We start from the raw sequence: 18,318 nt of genomic DNA on the forward strand, positions 1-18,318 counted from the left end.
CAGTAAACAAAGCATGTGGGTAGACTGATGGGGAAAACATCTCATGCTCTCCCTCACCATCACCTGTGGCTTCTCTTCAGTGAGCAGTCTGATGGAGTCCCAAGTTGTATGGACTGAGAAGCAGACTTGTCACTCTGCATGCTTATTTGGTGAAAAGCCAGGTAGTGCGGAACTGCAGTTGAAGTCATTGGTGATTCAGTGTTTGTTTTTCATAAATTGCCTACACTTCCAGCCCACGCACTGTAGATGACAGCGTTGTATATGTGGACTGTGAACGTGACAGACATTATTTATGAAGTAGTGCCTTCATCAAGGTGGGGTTTTTTTGTTTTTTTTTTGTTTTTTTTTAGCAAATTGTGTAAAATAGCCTCTGCATTGCTCTTGTCAACGTGGTGTTATAAATATAGCTGGTTTGCTTGGTTGAGCAGAAAGTTTTTAAAGGTGTTTAAAAAAGCTGCAAACTGGCTGTATGAGAAGGTCAGACAGAAAACACCAAATGCAGTTCGCTGTGCTCCAAGGAATAGCAGCAGCTGCTTCCAGCATTCTTTCAGCTATTCCTAATAGGGAAAGCTTGCGCAGTTATAATCAGTTTTGAGTTTGTACAGCCATGTGGAAGAGGGATTTTTGAGGGGAGACATGCCCCTTCCTAACCACTCCTCATACTTGCTCAAAATGTTTTCTCTGAAATAAGAAGTGGGGAAGTCAGTTGCAGCTTTCCTGCCTCTGATGCACAGGCGCTGTGTGACACAGCTCTCAGCTGTGCTGGACTCCCAGCTTTCTTCTACACAGAGGAAACAGAGATCCAGTTTTCCCCCTAAGATTCATGGCTGTAGGAGCCTCTGGCAAACAAAGGTATTCGAGGAGTAGCTGCTTCAGCTGGGTTCTTTCTTGGACACTCAGTGCACGGTTTCAGGACAATTACATTGTTTTTACCTTAAGCTTACTTTGCAAAACGTCATAGTTGGAGTCAACCTCGTAATTCAGATCTGGTTTGATCAAGTACTGAAGGACGCTGAAGACAGAAGAGAACTTAGTTAATGGGTAAGAAAACTGAATAATTTTAAATATGATGTGGTAGAAGTAAGTGGGATAGAGAAGATATGCTGAATGTGATATTCATAGCGATTTCTACTTATTTATTTATTTATTTTGTACTTTAGTTTAGTTTGAAGAAAATAGGACAGCTTTGCCTCTGGGGAAAAGATTGGCATTGCCTACCACTTGCCAGGCTCTGGAGCTACATCAGCATATGGAGAACCCTCAAACACTGTTGGAGACTAATTTCATTACCTTGCATGTTTTCATAGTTAAATTGAGAGGAATGAAACTACGGAAGGAAGAGTGACATTACCCTTCAAAACAAACTGCATAATTAGGCAGATTTGTATTTGACTGTTTTCATCAAGTGCTGCCTGGCTTTGAAGTCTGTGATGCTTGCTATGTTTATTGTGCTCCTTATTCTGCCTATGCGAGGGCTGTAACCCAGGCAGCTGCAAGAAAACATACTGGGGAGAAAGGCTTCTCAAAAACTGATGGGTTGACAGTTACTGCTGTTCAGTTACAGCTAGGTTCAGTTTGACAAATAAAAGTTTCTGTAAGCATCAGGTTTTATGGACTTGACTGCGGTGTTGCTGGATTTCTAAGTTTTGGTTAGCTGTGCTTAACTGAGTAGAGAATAAGAGCTGTTCATCTTCTGGCTCAGTCCATGAGGAGCTTGTAACTCTAGCAATTGTTTCTGTTTTTCATAACAGTGGGAACTTTATGGGCTATTTTTCCCTCTCTGTGTCCAAAATAAATGTGCTGCCTAAAAACAAAGACAGAAATTGCAGAGTCTTTGGCAGGCACACGTTATGAACTTGGGGTACCTCAGACCAGAGGGGCAGTTTACAAAATGCACCTTTCTGAGAATTGATGTTGTACCACAGTGGCTTTATCTGTGTGGATCCATTTCATATTTCTTGCTTTGGAAGTCCGTATTTTTACCAAGCCTCCACCACCATAGATAATAAAGCATCTATGTGCTTTTTAGTTGTCTTTCCAGGTATATATACACTGATCCATCAGTCTGATTTGTAGCTATATCTTCACTCAAAGTAGTTTGCATAGTTCCAGTTCAACATTTCAGACTCCTGAATGATATTTAATTTATTAGCATATTAGCAGATGCGTACGTGCAGCTGTGGTGCTTTTTTTGTAAGAAATGATGCAGCAGTGCTTCTTGAAAAGCTGAAGTAGTGACCTTGGCTGTGCATTGCAGGAAGAGCACATGCACTGTTTCAATGCACAGAAAACAGAGGAAAAGTAATGACACCAATTAAAATCAATGACAGTGCTAGTGAACACAAATCCACCTCTTCGTACTCACAATATTTTCCCAATTATTAGACTTTCTGAATTTTCTGTATGTCCTGAGTTTTTCCGTCTGTGCAGAGTCTTTAAGAGAGCAATTGGAACACCAAAACAGCTGTCAGTAAGGGTGGGAATTCGATATTTTATGTATTAAAACAATCAAACACAATGCCAATAAACAGGTTTTTAGATTGCCAGAGCATCTCAACTGACTTGCTGGTGCAGATCTCTGCCAGGGTGCCCAATGTGGGATGTAGCACAGGGTAGGGTTTGCATGTAAACATTGTGAAAGTGTGGAGTGATTATAAAGCAAATGAGCAAAGCCACCCCATCTAATTGCTTACTTTCTACATGTTTGAAATGCGCCTGTCCTTGCCTTGAAGACATACATGTACTGTGTCACAAGCACCTGAATTGGTGTTAATAACACAAACTCAAAACTCATGACTCAAAGAAAACTTATTTAAGAGGAGGGATCATACAACACCTTTATTTCAGCATGGGCTAGAAGCCAGAGCAGTAGCTAATTGTGCCATAATAACCTAAATAACCTGAATCATTTTTGAACTGGAAGTGGGTAGTTTGCTTGTACATGGAGGCTAACTTCAGTGAAATAACATTTTCTCTATGAGCAGCAATGCATGCTGAGGGCAGGTCCTGCTGGGTGTCCCCATGCCAACTTTGAGAGCCACCTGTTCACACTCTGTGTTTAGCAAATCACTCTAGAGGGACATAGCAGCCTCCATCATGGGTATGTATGGAAGTGGGAGTGGATGCTGAGCAGTCAGCAGCTTCCTGATGAGGGTTGGGGTAAGGGTGAAGCCAGGGTCCAGCTTGTACTCTAATCCAGTTGGTAAAGCCTTTGTCCTGATACCTCCCTATTGTAGCTTAATAACTGAGACCTCTCACTCTTGTGCTTCTAAAGGCAAATATTTGGAGATGGCTTGCATTTTGTTCCCATCCGCTTATGTCAACCTCCACACCTCTCCTTTCAGTGGTAGTATGGCTTTCCATCCAGAGCTGGTATGTAGGTAATCTGGGCAGCTGTTCTGCATGCAACAAATCTCATTTCTTTTAGACCAAGAAATAATACTTTCTGTAAGTAATGTCAAGAGTTTATAGAAAATAGTAATTTGGACCACTTGAAACAATACAAATGGGGTTTTGTATTTAATTAAAGGCTTTGCTATTGTTAGTCAAATCCCAGTCTTGAAATTAATTATTTTATTTTTCTTCTTAATGAGATTCTGGCTGTACGCTTGAGTCAGATAATGCAATCTCTGTGTATCTTAAAAGCTCAAAATCCAGAAAGTAAACTAAAATACTTGTATACTTATAAATCTTGTATATGATATGGTATGGTTTTTTGACTCATTTGGAAATGATAACTTGTGCTTTCTCATGCATTTCTTTCAAATAGTCAGCTAGGATTTTTTTTTTTCTTTTTTACTGAGTATAATAGAAATAGATGCCACTCCTAGTCTGTTAGAAGCATTACTACAGTCAAATTAATCCTTGTTACTGAATCCAGAAATTGCTAATTTATGTGCTGTACTAGCTGCAGTCCCAGCAAGAATCATCAAGGTTGGAAAACACCTCTAAGATCTTCCAATCCAGCTACTACCTACCTACCACTTTTATCTTCCATGTCCCTCAGTACATCTAAATGTTCCTTGAACACCTCCAGGGACAGCGACTCCACCCCCTTCCTGGACAGCCCATTCCAGTGCCTGACTACTCCCTCAGTGAAGAATTATTTCCTATCATCCAAACTCAGTCTCCCCTGGCACAACTTGTAACCATTTCCTCTAGTCCTATCACTAATCACATGGGAGAAGAGGCCTATCTCCACCTCACCACATCCTCCCTTCAGGTAGTTGTAGTTTCCTGTCAGAAACTACAGAAGGTCCTGTGTTCCTTATTGCTTCACAGGAGCATTATTGTTGTACTGCTTCAGGATGAATAAAGCTACAAATAGGACTTACACTTACATTTGTTTAGTCTAGGTTGTTTAAATGCATTTCCCATATAGTTTAGGCCTTATGTTTTCATATGCGTAACATCAGCCTCATTAGGATTAGGAGAAAGAGCAGTATTTCATATATTTAGTAAGAGCTTAACAGAATGCCGGTCAAGCATTGGAATGGGTTCCCCAGAGCAGTGGTGAAGTCCTATCTCTAGAAGTATTCAAGAAACGTGAATGTGACACTAAATAATAACATGTTTTAGCTGTGGGATTTGGTAGGTCTGGCTGATGGCTGACTTGATCTTGGAGACCTTTTCCAATCTAAATGATTCCTAGTATGCTTCTATGAATATGGTCTGAATGGAAGTTCTGCAGTGCACTGGTGTGTGCAGCATATCCTCTGGCACCCAAGTCTGCAGAATTGAGCTAAGATTGTCCTCCAGACTGATCCTATCTATTTATTGAGACAGAGGTAAATATGGACAGTGTGTATTGTTTTGCTTCATATGCTAGTGAACACTGACCAGGAACGTGTTTGTGTTGGTAGCAGAGCCTGAAACAAGGTCTATTTAAGGCAACTTTGCCACTAAAAATAATATTCAAGCTATTGTATCTGATTTGGGGTCAGCTGCCATTAGCTTGCATGGTTCACGTTGTTTCTGGTCAAGCAGGAAACTGTTTTTACACTTGAGAAATAAATGGCAACAACCTGTCAAAAAACAGTATGGGAACTGATGAAAGGAATGAATTTTATTATCTTAATCAGCACAGGCAATCCCAAATCTCTTGTGGTGAGGCTGCTGAAAACACAATGTATAGACAATTACTTTGGTCTCAAGCTGTATGGTTGCTGCAGCTTGTTACTGCAGCTTGTTAATGTACACATGGAACAACTCGCAACCAACAGCAAAGCACAGGCTGGCTTAATTCTCTTTTATTGACAAAAACATATAGAAATATGTTCACACAAATTCCGATAGAACTTCACCTACATACAGAGTTTTTTAAGATGCTGTTGTCTCCATTTTGGCAACTCTACAAAAGTACTCAGACTCTTTTGGCTCTAATTGTAATGCTTCTGAATCATAGAATCATAGAACGGCCTGGGTTGAAAAGGACCACAATGATCATCTAATTTCAACACCCCTACTGTGTGCAGGGTCACCAACCAGGCTGGCCTTGAATGCCTCAAGATACTGATGTCCAGTGAAGCAAGGCATCCTGAAAATCTGATCATGTTGATTTTTTTGATGCATTTTACTGGAGATTTGTTCTACATAGATAAAAAGTTTGGTACAGAGAGGATGTGTTAGGAATGAATATTTTGCTAGGCAATGTGTGTTTTACTTCAGTCACATATATTAATGTCAGAAGAGAAATGAAATGCATCTCCATTATACAAGTTGTTTTTTTTTTTTTAAGAGAATGCTATTAACTATTCTAAACATGAAGCAGTTCCTGAGGCATTTGGAAAACTTGGAGAGGTTGATCCTAGAGGAACAGGAAATATTTTGCCCTTTATTTTAACAATTTTTATACTGCTGTGGAAACACACTTATTCTTCCGCTCCCTGTTTATCCTTAGACTAAAGTTAGATGGGCTTTTTTTTTTTTTTTTTTTTTTTTTTTTTTTTTTTTAAACTCCCTGATAAATGGAAATTACCGTTGTGGTATTCTGAACCATGTTTCTTTACCTGGGCACAGGTCCGTGCTGTGTCGTTACATTAAATATTTCTGTTGGTGTTGTGCATTCTGCCTGCCCTGTGAGGAATACCAGCCTGCCAGCATCCTAGAGGTTGCTTGCTGTGCAGAGCGCCAATCCCAAGTGTCCTGTTTTCCAGTTGACAGTCCACAGCCCTGGGAACAAGGCAGGATACAGCTCAGAATGAGGAAGTGCCTTTCCTTAGCAATGCTGTGGTTATATTAATTGCCATTAAATAGCTTTGATACCTACAGTGCTGCTTAGTGAAGTGTGATCTTTTGCCAAAACTAATAGCGTTTTCTGCACATGCATTATTTAGCATGTGAAAGTATAATAGAGCTTGAGATAAGCTAACTTTCATGCAAGACTCCAGAGTGATACACAAGATCATCAGGCTGTACTTACTCTTTTCCTAGTGGAGACGTTAATAATTTTTCCACTGATGTCAAAGGGAGAGGGATGTCAACCTAGATAATGACATTAATGAAGTCAGATTTCCTTAATGAAGATTAATTGTTGGGGGCTCTATGTATGTCTGCCTTTGAATGCCTCAGAGTCATGCAGTAAGTCTTGTGCTTCTTCATTCTTAATTATGTATTTAGAGATGCCATTTTGGTAATCTGAAAGGCATGTCTCCTTTTCTCATACCAACAGTCCCTTAGAGACAGCTGTTCTGATGCTTGCTGTGTTTGGAGAAACTGTAGCAGTCTAGGTTGCATTAATTTGTAATGGGATCTGGAAAGAAATACACTACCTGCCTTTGGAGAATCATCTGGAGATGGGATGGCAGAAAGAATGAGGTCATTGCACACTCATATCATCCAGATGTTTTCCAACTCCTGATGAATCCAAAGATGGCCATAATAAAGGATTAGGCATTTGTCCTTAACTGCATGTAATGCTGGATACTTTCTGTAGTTTATTCCTCCTTTCCCTTCGTGCCCTGCTGGGCGTTCTGCTTTGTACCCTGGCTTTAGATGAAGGAGTTGCAATGAAAGGCTGTTGGATTGAAGCAGCTTCCTATCGACATCAACTGGAGAGAAGTGAGGAAGAGAGAGATTGTGTGTACAGAATTGTGCTGGGGGAATATGAACTGTCAAAATTTGAGTCTTTATGGCTGAGGAGTGTGGAAGTTATTTAGAGAGAGTTGAAATGAATTACCAGTGTAAGTGAGAGGTTTATAAAGAAGTAATTACACACAGTTTTATGAAGCTTAGGGAAGTAATTAAGCAAACAAAATTAAGACATTTTTGTTATATTATTGCAATATAATCTTCTTGCGTGTGGAATATTGAACTCCTTTACAGTGGAGATGTATCTAACTATATCCACATGGTTAAGTATTACAAAGGTAAGAGAAAAAACAAAGAAGCATAATTGGTTTTAATTTTAGTGGTTTCAAATGGGTTTCAGCAAAAGACTAATGAAAAGTAGACAGCTAATCTGATAATGGTATTTACCTAAATGAGTACAGACTAAAGTCATTAACATTAACAGTAATGCAGTAAGATAAAAATTGCTTTCTGCATCTTGCATTAAAATACTGTATTATCTAAAACTGCCATGTGTGAGGGGTTTCTATTTGCCTACCCTGTGCACGATCCACACTGCTCACGAAGGCTTAAAGCTCCATAGTAATCAACAGAGGTAGTGGCCAATGTGTTTGTTATCTGCATTCAGGATTCCTTGCAGAGTTTAACAGCCCATTTCTGTACTGTGCAGAAGAACAAGACTTTGCTACAACACAACTGAAAGACTGTTTTGGAGGCTGAGTGGAACGATGTAAAGTACATGAGAGCAGCCTACAGATGCCTAAGAGTAATTTAAGAGCACAGTATTGCTGAAGATGTACCACTTGGGTTTATTTCAGAGCCACTGGACACACAATCCCTAAAGAAAACATTTATAAAAATATCAGTAAAATTGCAGTCTGTGTCTTGTTAAAAAGTGCTTATGACGGTGGACAAGATATATGGGAAAAGAGGACAGATTTTTCAAAGGCATGAGATGCAGTTAATCATTCATCTCCTTTGCTGAGTCATCTGCTCTGGTATTTTAGTTACATGCCTGATAAGTGAACGACTCGGTTCTGAGGAAGAAAGATGCTAGATGTTAATGGAAAAGCCAGAGAGAAAAATGCGAATGTGAGGGAAAAGAAGTGACTGGCTGGCAGAAGAAACTGGAGAAGGCTTTTAGTCTGGTTAAGATTTCGTAAAAGTCTATTATGAAAGCAACCTCAGAATTAGCAGTTTGTGCCTATCAGGGTGATCACTTTATCCCAGAGCAATATTTCTGTTTACAGTCTTGTCTGCTGATTATTTTTCTTCTTGCTGATGAAGGAACCATTTGCAGTTCATGTTCTAATTAGTCCTACAGTCTAAACAGAGAAAAAGCTGAGAATGTATGTCTGAACACATATGCAGGGCATAGACTTCAAAAAGCAAATCCCCTGACTTGGTGCTTAAAAATCTTAAGTTCCTCGTAAGCTTCTGCAGGGAACTATATCAGGCTATTAGTTGAACGTGGCTCTCCTCAGAGAGAGAAAAAAAGAATGTTCTCTGTGTCTGTCCTGCCCTTTTCCTCCTTCTGTTGTCCCACATAGTACAGAATAGTTTTACAGAATTGGGATTTTTGCACTTGTATCCCTTCCCAAAGATATATTGACTTCTCTGGACCTCTCCCAAGCCTGGTTGATGTTGCAGAAATTCACTAGCTGTGTGTAAAAATTCCTCATTGCATTAGAAGAGAGGTGAAGCTTTTAAGTTACCTTCTGTCCCACAAAGCATAACAGCCTATGAATAGATTAAGACATAAAATATTGTACGTTGGCTCGTAGAAGACTGATATTTATTTGCCAAATAAAAGAGAATTTTTCAAGGAAACATTTCTTCAGCCTCTGCTTCAACAGATTAGGAGATTCCACTGGCCCTAACACATGATCTTCTAAAAATATTTCAGATAATTACTCATGTGTTCCATTAGCATAGTAAAACCCTATGTTAATGTGACCTAGCAGAGATTTTATCAAACACATCAAGTATAAAAGAAGAATGCCTTATGTAGTGCACAGAGACTGGGCAGAGTGATTCCAAGTTCTTTATTGCTGCTTAACAATCTGTCGTGAAGTTTGAGGATGCATCCGACCATTTTTAGCCAACAAGAGCCACGCTGGTGAGTGTCAGAGGTGTTTGGGGAGCTTACAGACTGACAGAATGAAAATCTTGGTTGAGAGGAACAATCTTTATCTGGTATGGGACTTTCTTCTTTCTCTTGGTTGTAAACCTTTGACATGTTAATTTTTATTTATTTTTATATTTTTAAAGAGAGAGATGAGGTGCAGCCATAATAAGGTAAAATTAGTTTGAGTAGGATTGCTAACCCAGTGCTGAGCTGGCTGATTTGCTCATATAAAGCAGCAGAGCTCTGCAGAGAGGCTTCCTTGGTCTCAAAAGCAGAATATTGATGCTAGTAAGTGTTGTCTTTTGGAGTTAAAATCATGTGGCTGGGTTCAGCAGCTGAACTGTGGCGTTGCAGTGATACAGCTTGCTGCCTACAGTTACAAAGCTACTCTGAGGTGAGGCAGAGGGTGCAACTACCTCCGGAATTAGATTTGCCCACATCGATTTTTATCAAAAAATAACAATAATTTACGTGTCCATGCATAATTCCAGTTAAGGAGTATGTATTTAACTTGTGGTAGTTCCTAAAAGCCCCATATTCTTCCTTGGATTTTGTGCTCTACAGGAAACAGAGCATGTTCTGAAAACTTTCTAGTCTTAATAAGGTGTTAGCTCACAATTTTCTATTTTTCATGCCTTCACATTTCAAAATTAAAACATCCCAGTTATGCTACCATAATAAATGTATATCCATGATACTTTTGTTTATGAAATTGCTCATCTAAGAGAAATAGATAAGATAAATCCAGAAAAATCTACCCCAAAGGCCTGTAGTTCTCTCTTTTTACTATCCTGACTATAGAACATTTTGTACGTGAGATGTTCATAAGGATTGAGTTGCATATTTCTGCACTTGTAAATTTTTTCTTCTGTATTATCATGATTGGAAAGGAATTATTTCTTGGTATACATCGTCTGATGGTGTATTCTGTTCTTGATCACTTTTCACTATAAATGACAACGGCTTTCTCAAAAATGTAAACATTTACTTGCAGTTTCGCAAAACAGGTTTATGTGAATCTTTCTGCTTTGGTTTCACTTGAGTTAAGCTAGTCTTGGTTTACATCACCTTGCAAACCCTTCGTTTGAGACTACTAAATCTAGTTAGTCAGCAGTGGAGCAGTGGAAGAGCAAAAATAGAAAAAGCAAAAACCAAATTCCAGTGGTCAAATCCTGGGCTAGTGCAAAAGTTTGCATATGTGATACATATAAATATACATATCATAAAAAATATTGGGTGTAGTACATTCATTTAACATGTAGATACAGTATTGTTCAGTTCAAGGTGACAGCGTTATCTGTCATGATTGCCTAACAACTTGCAAAAATTTTTTTATTAAAATAAAAGCTTCTTGAGGGACTCAGACACATTTCATGATTTACAAGAAAAGTCCTTCAGTGCATTGTTCCTTTCAGCTACATTGCTAGATGGTGCTCCATATTTATGATGTTCTTATCTCTCATACATGTGAATGCACATGTAGTCATAGCTATGTACAGAATCACAGAATTGTAGGGGTTGGAAAGGACATCTAGAGATCATCGAGTCCAGCCCTCTTTCAAAGCAGGCTTCTTACAGCAGGCTTCACAGGCAGGCATCCAGACGGTTCTTCAGTATCTCCAGTGAAGGCGAATCCACAACCTCTCAGGGCAGCCTGTTCCAGTGCTCCGTCACCCTCACTGTGAAGAAGTTCCTTCACATATTGTTGCAGAACTTCCTAATGCTCCAGTTTATGGCCGATTCCCCTTGTCCAGTCCCCACGGACCACTGAAAAGAAGTTGGCCATGTCTTCTTGACTCCCACACTTAAGAAACTGGTAAACATTAATCAGATTCCCTCTGAGTCTTCTTTTCTCAAGGCTGAAATCTTCTTTTCCTTGTAGAAAAATGTGTTCTCTAATTATGTTTTGATAAATTCTAAAGTTCTTATTTCAAGTTAGTTGTCACTCTTTCAGCTTCTCTGTGTGCTTGTACTTCTGTTAGACTGATGATTACTTCTCTTATCTGAACTAAATAGTAGCTATGAGTTTGGCTTTTTGTATATGTCATCATATGTGGGAGATAAAACTTACAATGCTTTTGATTTTGTTTCTGAACATAATTGGTACCTTACAGAGATGCAGCATATCTCATGTTGTTTTATTGTATTGTAGCGCATATGTTATAATGGCTTTTCAGAAACATAAAACAAATTATCCTTTAGTCAGTCTTGCTTTAACCACAGTCACTTTGTAAGGAGCAGGTAGGATGTGTTGGCAAAGAAAATTACTCACTGAACAGCTTTGGGGAGTGGGATTAGCAAACTGGAGGAGATAAAATGCATGTTATCCATGGACCTGTAGAAATTCAGGTCTCTGACTGAATGTGCATTGAAGGGAATGAAGTGATGATGAACTACTGTACAAAGAAACCAAGCTGGGAAAAGCAGACAAGGGGTTTTTTTTTCTTGCTTTTTGCTTTTGATTACTGGAATCCCAGAGTTTTTGCAACAATACATGCTTAAATGTTTTCAGGCAAAATTGACTTTGTTTTGCATGTCTGTACTCCTTTTAAGGAATGTTAGTCTTAGGAAAACAAAGATATTTAAAAGGTTAGAGAAGTCCAGGAAAATGGCCTTTTAGAAAAGAGGACATGCATTGTTTCTCCTTGCAGTAGAAGAGATAGTTTTGTTTATTAAATTGCACATACCGTATGATGCTTCATATTTTTCCATTTGATTTCCTGTAGGGTGATTTCACTTGGAACAGCATGTCAGGGCGCAGCGTTCGACTGAAGTCAGTTCCCGTTCAAAGTCTCTCGGAGCTGGAGCGCGCTCGGCTGCAGGAAGTGGCTTTTTATCAGCTGCAGCAGGAGTATGACCTGGGATGTCAGATTACTATCCCCAAAGGTAAGTGCACGATAAACCATCTCTGTTTAGATTGCTGAGCCTCCTCTTCATAAGCCACTGACTTCATATCTCAGTAATAAATGGGAGAAAATAGTACATTGTTTGCTCCACAGACTTTTTCTTCTGCTTCACTTTTTGTTTAAACACTGCAACTACAAAAATGAGTGTTTGTTTATGTCCAACATAAGCCACTGGGGGTGGGATCACATGGTCAAGGACAGATATCTACAAAGTAGATAACCTAAATCAGACCTATTCATGCTGGGATCCCCTGGTACTCAGTTGAAAGAAAAAGGTTTTTCTTGCACGTCCTTATATCCAAAAGTATGTATCTGTCTATGTCAGATAGATCATTCCCTATAAGCGTGGTTTTTTTTTGCTCTCTATTGGATATGACGGAAGGCAAGAATCACTAGTTTTGGTATCTCCCATATCAAATAAAGTGAATCGTAGTCAGCTTTTCCTAAAGACAGTGGTCTTACAACTTTCCTAAAGTTGTAGAGGGCAATGAAATTGCCTCTTGGCTTCCTCTTTTCCATACTAGACAACTCAAGTGTCCTCAACCTCTCCTGACAGGACATGCTTTCCAAACTTGTTACCAACCTTTGTTGTCATCCTCTGTACACTTTCCAGTAATCTAGCACCCTTTTTTTTGTTGAGGATTGCAGAACTACACACACTACTCAAGCTGAGGCTGCACCAATGCTAAACACTGCATATTGGGTCCAGATGGCCTGATCTAGTGGTTGGCAACCCTGTCCATGGAAGGGGAGTTAGAACTAGATGGTGTTTCAGGGCATTTCCAAACCAAGCCATTCTATGATTCTATGAGAATCATAGCCAGCTGGCCATGCTGTGTTTAATGCCTCGTAAAATGTAGTTTGACCCTTGGCTGCCAGGGCGCACTGCTGATGGATGCTGAGCCTGCTGTCACCAGCATGTCCGGATTCTTTTTTGCTGGGTGCTCCCTAGCCACTCATCTCCTAGTCCATACCTGTGTCAGGCATTTCTCTATCCCAGATGCAGAACTGAGCACTTAAGTTCATTAAACTTTGTGCTGGTGCTGATTACCTGTTGCTCCAGTGTATGTAGATTCCTCCGCAAGGCTTCTCATCACTCCAAAGTCAACAGCATCCCCAAGTTTAGTGCTGGAGATACATTCCACTCCTGCATTGAGGTCACTGATAAAAATGTTGGCCAGGACTGGCTGTAGAATACTTTAGTTTAGACCCTTTGCAGAGACAATTCAGATGTCCTCTTCATGTTCCCATCACTCCTGAACAGTGTGGAGTGGAAAAGTATGTTAAGAGGGGAGAGGTAGACTTCCAATTGATTTGCTAATATCACAGGGCTGTGCAAGTGGGAATTTTCAAGTTTTGACAGTGTGAAACTTGCTCACTCACTCCAGGCATGCAGAAGTACAAGTAATGTAAAACTCAGATACAGCTATTTGTATCCCAAGTTAAAAGTGGACTGAAGGTCATTAAAGGTTTTCTGTAAAAACAAAGCAAAGCAAACCGATCAAACAATCAAAACACAGAAACAATAACAAACAAAGAAAAGGTGATGTGTTTGGCCAAGTTACAAGAAGAACTAGTGTAGTATGTTTGAGAGAGCTGAGGGAGCTGTCTAAGACTGGAGAGATCCATGTATAGAAAGATGTGCTCTACAGCTCTCTTCTGATTGAGCGAATGTTGTCTGAAAATATTCAGAAGCAAAGGTTAGAAGAATAATCTCTATATTAGAAAACATAGAAAGCGTTTTTAAATGTTGCGATTCTTTGAGGTCCTTTGACTGTTCTTCAAAAGTCATTCTACAAATGAATGACTCTAGAACAGGGCCAGCTGAGCGTTTGCTTTCTGCAAGCATTTGAGAAATTACTTCTACTGGCACAAGTACTGTGGAAAGTAAAACCCCATTGTTCTTGGGTAACAAGTGTTTGTGCCAAGCACACTTGCATGGACGTTAAGTCTGAGTACAGAAGCATCTGCCTTATGTTTACAGTCGCAGTGACATCAGGTCATATCACTACTGATAGCTTCATAATGTTTCAGTTCTGCCATGCTTAGAAGGCCACTTTGTCACAGCAAGTACAGTTAGCCTTTTAGGGCCCATCTGGCCATTCGCACACTAGGAGAGGAATGCATGCAATGTAATACCTGGTATGTAATCCCTCTTCATTTGTATTGCAGCCATTACCCTTAATAAAACACAGTACTAACATTTATAACTGAAATATCCTGTGGTCACAGAGAGAGGACCACTTCCAACAGGAGTTTAACTGGCATGTTAGTTAGAATATGTAATGTTGGACTTTGGTAAGCAATTAGAATGAATTTAAAAACAGTGACTCTTGATGAATTTGTATGTATGACAGAGCTACTTCAAATTTGTTTTTTTGTTCTCTTGTTTTTCTGCCTCATCCCTGTCTTTCGTTTTCTGGAATCAAAATCTTTCTCAGTTCCATGACTTGCCTCCATCTGCCAGTGATAACTATACCACAAATCATTTGTACAGTCTCTAGGTTAATGTGTTAATTTGAAGGGTTATCAATTCCAAGCAGAGCATTAATTTCTTTACTAACACAGTTATACCATAGAATATTTTTAATTTGCTGTCTGATGTTCTAAATAGTGCAATATTAAGTTTGTTGTGCAACTTATTTGCAGTCACTGTTTAGAATATACTGTACCTTCCTTATTTCAAGGAACTAGAATCTCTTTCCAGTAGAAGAAAGGAAGGAGAATGATGCAGTTCACTTTATGTATGTGCTTATTTCTTTCTGACTTTCCATTTGTGTGTGTACTTTTCTGCCCGTAGTGAGAAAAATGAACCTTATACAGCATGTCTACACAAGAAAACAACTTGGTAACTCAAGTCTCATATCTTTTTTTCAAAATAAAACAAGTATGAAAGAGTAGGATAACTTCTTTCCTTCTCCTTTGTTCATAAGCTCCAGGTAGATCTTGGGCAGAGAAAGTATTGAATGAGGTTTGTTTGGAGCAGTTTCCACAACAGGTAGTTAGGAAATACTTTTACAATAACATTTTACTTCACTGAGTCCGAGAGCCTCTTGTAGTTTGTATTTGCAAGCACTGGTAGGCACTGATCAATTACAGTAAATGAGAAGTTAGGGCACCAACCCTAACTCAACTCCTCAAGCATCTGTCTCAGTTCTAAGGTACAACGTTAACCTCTCTGAATTAACCCCAATAGGATTTGGATGTTCTGGAGTCACAGCTGCAGTTTTTGCCTCTCTTTATTCAAGAAAACGCTGTGACTGCTTATGTTCTCACCAGTCCCCAACGGGTTGTGTTGTCATCTTCCCAGCTTTGGAATGGGGTATGAGGTATTGTGGAAGCAAGTTGTACAGGAGGAAAAAAGGAAACACTTGCCACTAATTCTGATTATGGCTTAGGTAGGTGTATGTATACCAGTATAATATGCAAACATAAATAGTTTTATCTTTTTGGTTGAATCCTGCTTTTACTTTTATACAGCAGAGGTGCCAGCAAGTAGTGCTTGCTGCCACAACACTGCTCAGAGTTGTATTTAAAAGAAACTCTTGCCCCAGTGATGTTTGAACTGACATGTCCCCTAAATACCATAGTAAGAATATCAGCTGAAGAAGTGGCTCAATTTGTGACTATGTTTTTCTTATCTTTGTAATAGTTTGTATGGGATTTGGATCTACTAGCATTAGCTTGTATAGTTGATGACGCCTCTCATGCCTTCTTAATGTCCATTCTTAAGTGGATATCACCTTTGTAGTGACTGGAGAAGGAGAAGATACTGAAAGGCCTCAGCACAACCAGGAGTTAGAAAGGGTTCTTGTGCTAAAGAAGTTGTAGGACTAGTCAGTTATGAGACGTTGCACAGAGGTAGTGAAAAACTCTGATGTAAAAAAAAAAAGAGTTCTTCTCTATTTTTCAAAAAAGAGGAAAGAAAGGAAAAGTTATGCTGAATTTTTCTATGAAAGTTTGGAAATTCTGCCCTAACTTGGATAAAGTAGAATTTGAATCAGCAAGAGATACACAGTATCTAGGTTGTACACAAGCCTTCACAGACTCTCACTCTTTTTGTGATTAGGCATTTTTGGTCCTATCTTTCTAAATCATTTCAGGACGGAATTTCAAATGCGATACAGTTGACAGAGGATCTTTTGCATGTGTACCAGTTCAGAAGTTGTACAGGCAAGGACCTCAGATGTATATTTTCATTTTTCACGTCATTTTTTCTTACAATTAATAGTAACAAATCCCAGTATTAACCCATGTTTCAGATCGCATACTACAGTGAGATCAAACTTCATTTTTTATAGGAAGACTTAGCACAAGAGTTCAGGCCCAAAGCTTCAAAATAATGTGGTAAAATATCTTTATTCCAGTCTCAACTTCAAAATACAAGATTGATGTGTCTAGAATTGAACTTTGATGTTACACGTTCACCCAGAATTCTTAACAGATCAGATGCAGTAGATTGCAGTACATGCAGTAGGTTGGATGAAGGCCAGACCATAGATCTCTGATGAATTATTTTGTTTTTGTTGGCTTGGGTCACAACCTTAATGCTAGGAAATTGATGTAGTATTTTTGCTTTAGCACATGCCACATTCCAAAGTGTATTTATGCTACGGTACAAGTGCTGCAAACGCTTTCTTTGTATCTTTGGGTTTATTATTTAAATGTTTCCCAAATGTTTTGGAGGGAGAATCTGAAGATAAGCCACAGAATTGTCTTCATTTTCAAAACCTGAAAATAAACTTGCCGTCCAGCTATTTTAGCAAGTGTACGAAGTGTAATCAAAGAAATTAATTGTCCTTACCAAGAAGACTGTTTACTGTATTGTTGCCACCTATGACAAGAATGTGCACACACACATTAATATTTACTTAACAGCAACTAAGTCGTACACAACAGCTTCAGTAATTATAGTAAGTGTTCTACTTTCTGAGGTAATTTCTTTTTAGAGTTATTGGGTCAGCTGGAGAGAGAGAAGGTGATGCTTAATTTTAGCAGTTAGTTAGCATTTGTCAGATCTAGTTTTCAGTTAATTTAATTTGTTGTAATACATATGATCTCATATCATCTTTAGAAACTTAAATGCAGATCCAATTGTTTAAGGAAAGATTATTGCTTATGCTATTTTAACATGTACTGTTGGACATTTTTGTATGTGAGATTTGTAGCCAGTTTTACCAGGTGTGCAATGCTGTGCATCTGCTCCTATGAAGCATTAGTCTCCTGTAGAACTTCCTTCAGTAAGGTAAATTTGAAGTACATAATCATAGACTTAGTGTTGAGGCAACTCTGTCTTTGAAATGAAACAAAACACAAGCAGTTAGGTTTTCTGAATTTTTATTGTTCATTGGTGCACTTTGTCCTCAATATGTTTCAGTTAAGCTCCAAATAAAAATGGGAATTCAGTTATGTGTCCTCCACTTCTTGTTTATTTTGGCAGGGAGTTGACTTTTGGTTCAGTTTTTTGCTTACTTTACTCATCATTATCCATTTTCCTTAACACTGAGAGTGAGTTTGATTTTTATCTGGACTTGCATTTTTGTAAGTGCTCCAAGCTGCTCATTGTTTTTAATCATTGACCATGTTACATACTGTGTAGATAGTTATACCAGGAGAAAGCATCTAAGTAAACTGTAGCTGATGATTTGTGGAGCTACAAGATAAGATGCTTTTGTGCTGGTATACACTATGCCTTTTAAGTGAAGAAGCTTATATCACCATTCTTCATGCCAACCTTTGCAGATGCTTCTCATATAATACTGTCTCTAACATGGTGCCATAAGTCCATGCAGCATTTGTAAGATCTGCTTTCAATATAGCAATATTCATGAAGGTTAAATTAAAGACAAGGAAGACTGCAAGCTAAGTTCTGCTCTTTGACATTACATTAGTAAGTCTTCAACCTGGTTTATCAACCTTGCTCTATCAAACCTGCTCAGAGCACTTGATGAAAGCTGTGCATCTTGCTGGCTTAGGATGGAAGTTATATTTTCTTTTTCATTTTTATTTTTCCCCCAAATCCCAGTTTTCCATAAAACGTGAACTTTTCTTTCCTCTCAAGAAAAAGCACTATCTCTCAGACTGAAAAGAGAAAATAAAATTCACTTAATGTTTTGAGCTGGGAGAAGTCCCAGCTGCAGGATGGAGGCGTTTGGAGCAGTCAGCCTTGTAGTCTGCTACGCAGAAATTTGTCAAAGTAAAGGTGACAGAAGCTTT

General features: G+C 38.9%; 1 protein-coding gene across 8 annotated transcripts in view; it reads left to right on the plus strand.

The window, feature by feature from the left end:
• Positions 1 to 18,318, plus strand: part of ARHGAP6 (Rho GTPase activating protein 6) — a 303,023-nt gene that overhangs the window by 234,608 nt on the left and 50,097 nt on the right. For 4 of the 8 annotated variants that reach the window (XM_085212258.1, XM_085212249.1, XM_085212268.1 and 1 more), the window contains one exon: positions 11,923 to 12,082. In XM_085212258.1, coding sequence (XP_085068384.1) covers positions 11,923 to 12,082 — 160 coding nt within the window. Of the gene's footprint in view, positions 1 to 559; positions 1,042 to 9,049; positions 9,265 to 10,832; positions 11,013 to 11,922; positions 12,083 to 18,318 lie in introns of those variants that run through there. The other 4 variants (XM_031557468.2, XM_085212306.1, XM_085212287.1 and 1 more) reach the window with 4 other exon arrangements.

Source organism: Meleagris gallopavo, chromosome 1, assembly GCF_905368555.1.
Source record: "Meleagris gallopavo chromosome 1, MGAL_WU_HG_1.1, whole genome shotgun sequence".
Classification (NCBI taxonomy): Eukaryota; Metazoa; Chordata; class Aves; order Galliformes; family Phasianidae; genus Meleagris; species Meleagris gallopavo.